The 8,559-nt window shown below is 35.1% G+C and overlaps 1 protein-coding gene across 1 annotated transcript in view; it reads right to left on the bottom strand.

Moving 5' to 3' along the window:
- The window catches only part of LOC117109118 (all-trans-retinol 13,14-reductase-like), a 10,863-nt gene extending 2,635 nt beyond the window's left edge, over nt 1-8,228 (bottom strand). Inside the window, exons 1-6 of the mRNA XM_033251361.1 lie at nt 7,864-8,228; nt 6,833-7,015; nt 6,021-6,265; nt 4,299-4,503; nt 3,105-3,299; nt 2,582-2,704 (exon numbers count right to left, since the gene is read on the bottom strand). Coding sequence (XP_033107252.1) covers nt 2,582-2,704; nt 3,105-3,299; nt 4,299-4,503; nt 6,021-6,265; nt 6,833-7,015; nt 7,864-8,071 — 1,159 coding nt within the window. The 5' untranslated portion in view covers nt 8,072-8,228. The remainder of the gene's footprint in view (nt 1-2,581; nt 2,705-3,104; nt 3,300-4,298; nt 4,504-6,020; nt 6,266-6,832; nt 7,016-7,863) is intronic.
- Nucleotides 8,229-8,559: the final 331 nt, after the last annotated feature.

The following is an 8,559-nucleotide window of genomic DNA, read 5'->3' as shown; positions in this document are numbered from 1 at the left end:
GTACGTGTAGATGTCAGGATAGACATGGATTATGTTAACCTATAAGCTGTAAACATTACAACAATTGTAAGTAGGTTTTAAGAACAGTTTGTGGGTAATATTTCCAGTTATTACTTATTAGTGAGATGAATATTATTATTATTGTAAAATGTCTGGTATTTTACTGTAGGTGGCCTCGTGCCCGTGATATACCTTCGTTATAGTGGTGGATAACCTGTCAACATTGCGTTGCATGAACTGATTGACTACTTATTCGAAGCCTGTTTTGGGAATCGTGTGTTAGAAGTTACATGCAGTACTCACACTTGTCATTGCGAAATACAGTTTGGAACAGTTTCAAGTTGTTGTGTATATTGGACAATGGATAAGTCAATGAACATTACATTGTTTTGAACTCTGAATATATATATATATGTTAATATTCTATATGTTCAATTTATGCTTACATATTAAGTATGGTTCGTTATTACATGGACAATGTGATGAGGGTTACAAAGCAAAATAAATCTGTGAATGGTATATTGAGTTTGTAATTATTTACCCTTGTGACATTAATTGGTGGTTTATGGTGGGTCTGAGGTGGGTGTTGACTCACAAAATGTCCTCCCCCGCCACCTTTCAAAACAGATCTGTGCCCTTCCCTGGGTATGTCATTAAACTCTTTGAATCGGCTCCTGATTTTTGTCTTAGTGACATACATTTGTTTTTAAAATGTGATCTTGTTTTTCATGTCAATTTTTCCTGATTATGACTATTCTGGATAAATAATGTTTTGAGCAGAGGTGGCCTGCCACCCCCCTTCCTCTCCCTTCATTTTTAAGGAAAAAAAAAAAGAAAAATATATTCAAATTTAAGTGTGAGAGTGTAATTTCTGGCCATCTAGAGATGCCCTAATCATAAATTTTTTAACCTCAGCCCCAACCATGGTGGGTGCTTCCTCGGTCTGGTTCACATCTCTTTCAAATTCCTGGATCTGGTTGTTGATTTATTACATAATTATTGTTGCGCTTATTTATAATGCAATTTATATTGCAATGTTCACTTTATCCTCTCAAAACAATCCTAAGAACGTTCAGAGTGCGCTACTTCACAGGGGAATTTGCCACCTGGACCCCGCCGGGTCATACGTAAATACGTAATTCACATAACGGCTCCCCCCCACCTCCTTCAAAATCCTGGCTACGTCCCTGGCCCCATTACCATTGCCTGAGGCTGTACCAAACCTGAGAAATGACATCATCTACACTAAATGTCGGGCTTTTACTGGTCACAGGCATTTTATTTGGTCTGAATACAGGAGGCCCTGTACAGAAATATACTCCTACATCACTCTCAAACAATCCTATAGAAGGCAGCATAGCTATAACAAAATTATCATGAAAGCTATACAGGGCATACATACGACGCCCCTCACTATAAAATATGGTCAAAGAGGGCGTCGTCGCGACACCATACGACTGGAAAGGGTTGATTTAATATCTTAATCAATCACAACACAGTAATATTTTATGGAATATCATTGACCAATAAAGTAATACAATAAATAATATAATTATAAGTAAACTTATGGTATGGTAACCATTACAGCAGTGGTTTAAAAAAAAAATAGGTCGACATGCCACACAAACATTCAGGATGTTAAAGAAAACAACCTATCTTTGAGCTAATTTAAAGCTTTTATGATGTTTAAAATATACTAAATCTAGAAGAGTGGAATTTATTTTGGATAAAATAAGAGCCCATGCATTCAAGCTTATATTGGTTTCCATTATTCAAATGAGATGGTATTAGTTTGCTACTGAACAGGCTGCTTTGCAGTAGGATTTTAACCTTTGACCCTGCAACTGAATCATTTCCTATACATTTAAAGTACCAGTACAGTAGTTGTTTATTCTTAGGAAGTGAGTATTAAGAAAAGCTTTGAAAAAGTAAAAAATTGTTTATATTGTACCAGTATTTAGATTCACTTAATGACTTTGAACTAGCATGTACTAGCAAAAACAAAGTTAATATTTATTTAAGATAGCTGCAAGTAGCATAGTTCAGTTGGATATAAATGGTGGTAGCCATCGTGTGAGCTCAGCTACTGAGATCTTTAGTCCCTGGTTAAATTTCTGCATTGCTACTGTCCTTGTGAGTCAACTAGAGGTCTAATTATATTGCTCAGCGTATTTTGGAAAAGGCATTTTAGCTTTTGGAAATGTTTGATTCAAGCCCGATGACTAATTGCAATAAAAAAATTTAAAAAAACCTCAAAGCTAACAAATATCAAAGAATACCTTGGCTGGGTAGACCATTTATCAGGAACATGTATTTATCTTTAGATTGAAGCAGTTTTATTAAATAGGGACCAAGGGTTTTGTGATGACTTTGGACTTCAAACACTTGGCAGGAATAGGATGAGATGTTAAAGATTTAGTCGAGCCCACTGCAAATTTGCACCAATGGTCCACCTCCACCCACCCATAACTCTGTTTCAGCAAAGGTCTCAAGGTTGCATAGTGCTAACATATGGAAATATCATACTCAAGAGCAGGTGTCACTATTGGGTGCCATTAAGAAATAACAAATCTTTACTTACTTCCCATAGATGAAGCGACTTCTGCTGGTACAAGTTTCTGAAACGTGTTATAGATGCCAGCATTGGAGATAACAACTGGTGCTCGGATGTCAACATCACCGCTACTACGGGCAACACGAACGCCTGGAGACAGGAGAACAAATGTATTTAAGTACGACTCTTACATGATTAAGTGTGATTTAGTGGAATTATTGACTATTGATGGCATCACCATTAGAATACACATGCTGTACATATACGGTCATCATTGGAAAAGCACTTAAAGACATTTTAATTTCTCATTTAAATATTATGGTTTTAGCTTTAATATAGAATGAAATTCTCAATACAGATAGCATATATAGATATAAAGAACCTGTCACTGCACTTGCATACAAGCCTGATAGCAAACTTAAATTTTATTAAGTTACATAAATGATAGCTAATCACAAGACAGATTAGGTCAAATTATTGCATAAAGAATTAAATGCGAGCCAACAATAAAATTATAAATTGAAATTTCCAAACACTGACATTAGCTTACCGCATGCTTTTCCATTTTCTACCAAGATTTTGGTTACGGGTGCCCTGACAAGGACACGACCGCCAGACTTTTCGATAGTTGGGATGATAGTGAATGCGATTTCACTTGCTCCTCCACGGGGATAGTAGCAGCCGTAGATGAAGTGGTTGACAAGCATAGCGTGCATGGCAAATGTTGAAGATTTCGGTGGAGTTCCTGTGATAAAATTTAATCAAAAACAAAAACCACAATCAGAGGAAAAATACTAATGCATTTTGGTTGATCAACAGTAATCATTGGGCTTAAAATATATTGTTATGGTATTAAATTTATCAACTATAAACTGAAAATGTGCCTTTTCATTTCGAACAGGCCTTTTCAAAAACTACAAATCATTTTGGACTTGGGTAAAAGAATATATTTTTGCAAAAAAAAGCAGTCCTCAGATTTTTTAGATAGCAGGGAAATTAGGCATATATGCACAACAACTTTTTGTTATCAACATGAAGTTATATCATGGAGCATGGAGATATTAATACTACATTTCAACCCACTCTAGCAACTGTTGTAGGATATGGATATGAATACAATAATAAAAAAATAAAATAACACAAAACCACCATACAATATACGAAAGTTGCATTATAAGTCCGAAGTCTACAATATACAAACACCCATCCACTGTAAATTTGACACCTTTACATTAAATATACTTAAGAAAAGTATTTAACTAGCAACCTATCTTGATTTTATAATATATTTACTTTGTTACTTGATTGTTTTACTGTTGAATCTGGACCTCTTGGAAGACCAGTGCATACATTATGTATTGAAAGAGTATTTCCAGAATAAAGAAAGATTTGAATTTGACAAAAAAAAAATTGGCGTGATTTTCGAGCATCTAGTCTTTCTTTTCTGTGTGACATCTAATTTGAAGTTTCTATTCTTTTGCTTATACTACTGAAAAACAAAATGCCTGTAAAAGTTTCCCTTAAAATCTGTTATCAGAATTTGAGTTGCTTTTTTGTTTTAAAGTGCAATTCCTTCGCATATTTCTTTGCATATTCTTTGTGTATTACACATTTGTGAATATTGTAAACCAATATGCAGCTCCTTCTGCTACAATGTAAGGTACTAGTACTACATTTCAGTATCTTAAGCATGAAGTACTTCTACTTTTGAATAAAAATACAATAACAGTTTTAAGTAGCATACCATAATCACCATAACAATAGCAGAACAAAGCCTGCAAGTCCTTGTTGTCTGTGAGTTGATCCAAGACCTCTTGTGTAGTCATTTTAGCAAACTTATCATATTTTGAGAACATCATTTTGCTTAAACCGGTCATATTCAACAGCTTTACCAGAGGTTTTGGTGCAATCTTCGGAAACATGAAGCCCAGAGAACTCTCCTTGCATTCCTGGCATTTAATATACAAAAACATTATCATCATTTAATGATGATATATTATTTTAAAAATCATTTAAGGTTAAATAAATGGGTGGAATTGTTGTTGGGGTGGGGGTGGTTTACATATAAGTTTGGGAAAGGGATAACATAACAGTATGTTCTTTAACAATTTTGCTTCTGTTAGTTTCCAATGTTGACATATGAGGCATGTTGTGGCAAAATGGCTAAGTTGTAGCAAAAATTGAAATTCAAGTTATTGGTATTTTCAGATACCTGAGTATGTGATCTTTAAAATAGGGGGTCGTTCATTGAAATTGGACGTTTCAAGTTATTGGAAAGTGAAAGTACAATACTCTTAGAGTCAAGATAAACATGATTTTAAGTAATTCCCTTTCAAAGTTATTTGTGCATACATTGTTTAATAGAATGAACTATCAAAATACCATTAAATAAACAATTTGTTGACCACTTCCAGAAATAATACTTTGGTACACGATTAATAAGACATTAAACTGTTGATCTATAGTGAAAAACAAATTTTGATTTTTAGGGAATTTTTTGAGCTCCCATATTTTATAGCTCATTTACTCAATACTAGTATGTGCGACAACTTAACCATTTCGCCATGACGTGCTTCATATAATTTGTGCCTACAAATATAAAGATAGTGGCCCATGGGACAATAAATATGTGGTAACATATATTGTATTATACTAGAAATTAAATATCATTTTGTTTACAGCTTTAGAAAAAAACAGCAGAAAAAATATCTCAAAAAACTGAATAAAACAATTTGAATACACCAGAAACCAAAAATCAATTTGAATACAACAGAAACTGAAAGTTCGACTGATTAATCTCAGATAAGAAAGTATAATACATACTCCAAGTATTGAAATGCACACCATCGTGTTTTGGGATTCAATATTTTTACATTAATTATGTCATCATCAGGAATGAATACACTAGCTCATTACAAGGATCAAGTAAGTTCGACAAGCCGAAACAGACTGGAACAAAATATTTTCACTGATTTACCAACATTTTAATAAATTAATTGATTACCAGAGCATATATAATAGTATGCAAACAAATACGGCAATAGTATTCCACATTCAATTTTTTTATTGCAAGTTATTTAAATATAGAATACAAAATAAGCAATTAAATATAGAATTGAATTTTTCATTTTTTTGTAATACATGACAGACAGTATTATATCTATTAATGACCTTCAAAACTCATTGAGATTACTTTGATAGTTGTGATGGCGACAACTATGATTGCGATTGGACTATGAACTATTTTGTTAGCTATCGTTTTCCCTATAAATCTGTCAATGTATTTGTTTATCAAAATTATGTTATCTGTCAGAAAAAATTTAAGAAAATAAGAATGGCATAAGTTTATTGCAAGGATAGATGCCCACTCCATGCAGCATACGCAAGTTATTTTTTCTATAGACAAGGTAAAATTATACCAAAGTGTAGGCACTGCAAAAGAACTTAAATGTGTGTAGCACAGTACCTTCAATAATTTCATATATTTATCAATGGCTTTCTGCTCATCAGGGAAAGATTTCAGAAGAGATTGTCGGTAAATTTCTCTTGAACCACACTCCAATTTGTAAACACGTTTCTTTTCACCTTTTCCAATCATTAAAGTGTCAAAATTCTGATCAATCGGAGTAAATTCCAATTTTCCGTCAGTGATCTGATCGACATAGATCTTTGTCAGTGTTCCTGGCACCATCTCACCAACGTAGTGGATACCTGCCAAGAAAAAATAAGCAGTTAGATGTAGCAGCCGCAACTTGGAGTATCAAAAAACGTTGAGGGTTCAACTCCTACTTCTGTCATTTGTAAATACCAGGTATACACTGGGTCAGTGGCGTATCTAGGGGGTGCCCCTCCCAGTCGCACACCCCCAAAAAAAAATCACGATCAAGTAGTTAAAAATCAACTAAAATCACCTTATTTTGCAAATTAGCACCCCTCAACCGATCATCGAGTACCCCCATTTCACCTTCGAGCCCCCCCCCCCCTCAGCACCTCCATTTCAAGACTTCTAGATACCCCAATGCACTATGTTAGCAGTTGTACGAGATAAAAAGCAATTGAGGGTGCTCTAAGGTCCTTGCTCGAGGTCCAATCTCACTGTCGCGTAAAAAATGTGGTTTGGCAATGTCAACTGTATAGTAATGCTTAACATATATCTGTAAATTGTATCTTTTATTTTTTTTTCTCGCTACCAGACTTTTTTTTAATTGTTTACTTTAAAAGAAAATGGTCTTGAAATTAAAGGGGTCTTGGATTCAGAGGGGGTCCTTTAATACATACCAACATCAAACTCAAATCCTTTATCATGGAAAGAATGGCAACATCCTCCTGCTTGGTCGTGCTGCTCAAGGACCAGAACTTTCTTGCCAGCTTTGGCCAGAATTGCAGCAGCTGACAGACCACCGATTCCACTGCCTATCACGATAGCATCTAAGTTTTCCGGAACTTTTTGTGATGTAAAGCCTGCATTATGATATTAAGATCAATTTCAATAATTAAATGAACAAATATACGGTAAACATAAAATCATTTAACAAACTCAATTTACCGTACCACTTCATGTAAAAATCACTGAAAAATTAACTAATATTAATAAACATGTAATAAGGAAAAAAAGTTTGTCAGAGGACAAGTTTGTTAGCAGGTGAGTTTGTAGGAGGCGAGTTTGTTAGGGGGAGAGTTCAGTGGCGGCTCAATGATATTTTTTGGGGGTGGCTGAGCTGTCTGACAGGGGGGACTTGAACTGGAATGTGGCACCGCACCCTGTTCCCTTGACTTGTTTCCCTCCCAATAATAATTTTGAAATTTGTAAGTTCACGACCATGTTGGGTTAACATTATATGAATAAATTTCAAGTCATCAAGCACTGGTAGAGCAACACATTAACAAATTAATCCTGTTACAAGTGTTTTTTGAACAAGATACGATTACTGTAAAAAAAAAATCACAATGTGCCAAGGTCTGTGATTGTTGGACTGTTTGGTGGCCACTGCCAGAATATGCCCGGTCCCACAGATTAAAAACATTGCAAAATCTATTCTATGTATTAAAAGACAGCTCTTTTTACCAAGCAGCAGCCATGACCTCTCTTCTACATTACTGTGTGTAGCCGAGCTAGTTGCCTGTCTTTCTGAGTTCTACAGTTCTTTTATGCCAAGCAGCCATAACAACTGAACTCATGAATAATATAAGCTAAAACTAGTAAACTAGTATTAGGGTATGAAAGCATTATCCTTATTAACACATGTTTGTAATGAAAGTTCGTACGGTACGTGTATATTATGCTCTGAGGCCTAGGTTTTAGTATTTACCTTGTTTGATCACCTTATCTCGGGCTGCGAGGTCACTTACGTACGGTGTATGCTTTGCCTCGATCAAAGTTTTGAAAGGGTTCGGGCCTACATTGAAGAAATTTGCAAATTTTCCTACAGTGTAAACAAGAAAAACTATAAATGAACACCCTATAATAAGAAAGGGATGACCAGCTAGCAAACGAAGACCTTCTTCAACGAACGCCATTTTTTAGGATTAGACCCAGCTATGCTAGGTCTTCTAGGCCTTTAATCTTCTCTTCTCGCGTTGTCAAACAAAAGCAGCAGGGTAGGCCCTAATCTTTTTCTGCGTTTCAATGCAACTTGTTGAAAAGGGATTAGCACGACGCGAAATGCGTTCGAAATCAATGAATGCTGTTATGCATTGATGAAAAACTCAATTCTATATTTGAATTGCTTAATTTGCATATTTAAGACAAGGAATTTATTAACTTACTGTACAATTAAAAATTTAAATAAGATAATAATTTTCCTGTCATTTAACGTGTACAGCCTAATAAATATTTTTGATCAATCTATTTTTAGTCACAGCTAGCCCTGATGAATTTATAGAATTCGATCCAACTCGGCCACAAGTCAACTCGGCCACAGTCAACTCGGCCACAAGTCAACTCGGCCACAAATCAACTCGGCCACAAAAAGTTCGGCTGCAGTCAACTCGGCCACAAGTCAACT

The sequence above is a fragment of the Anneissia japonica genome, unplaced genomic scaffold, assembly GCF_011630105.1.
Source record: "Anneissia japonica isolate Jap-2015-1 unplaced genomic scaffold, ASM1163010v1 scaffold288023_len281633_cov177, whole genome shotgun sequence".
Classification (NCBI taxonomy): domain Eukaryota; kingdom Metazoa; phylum Echinodermata; class Crinoidea; order Comatulida; family Comatulidae; genus Anneissia; species Anneissia japonica.
This window is presented reverse-complemented; position numbering and strand designations above follow the sequence as displayed.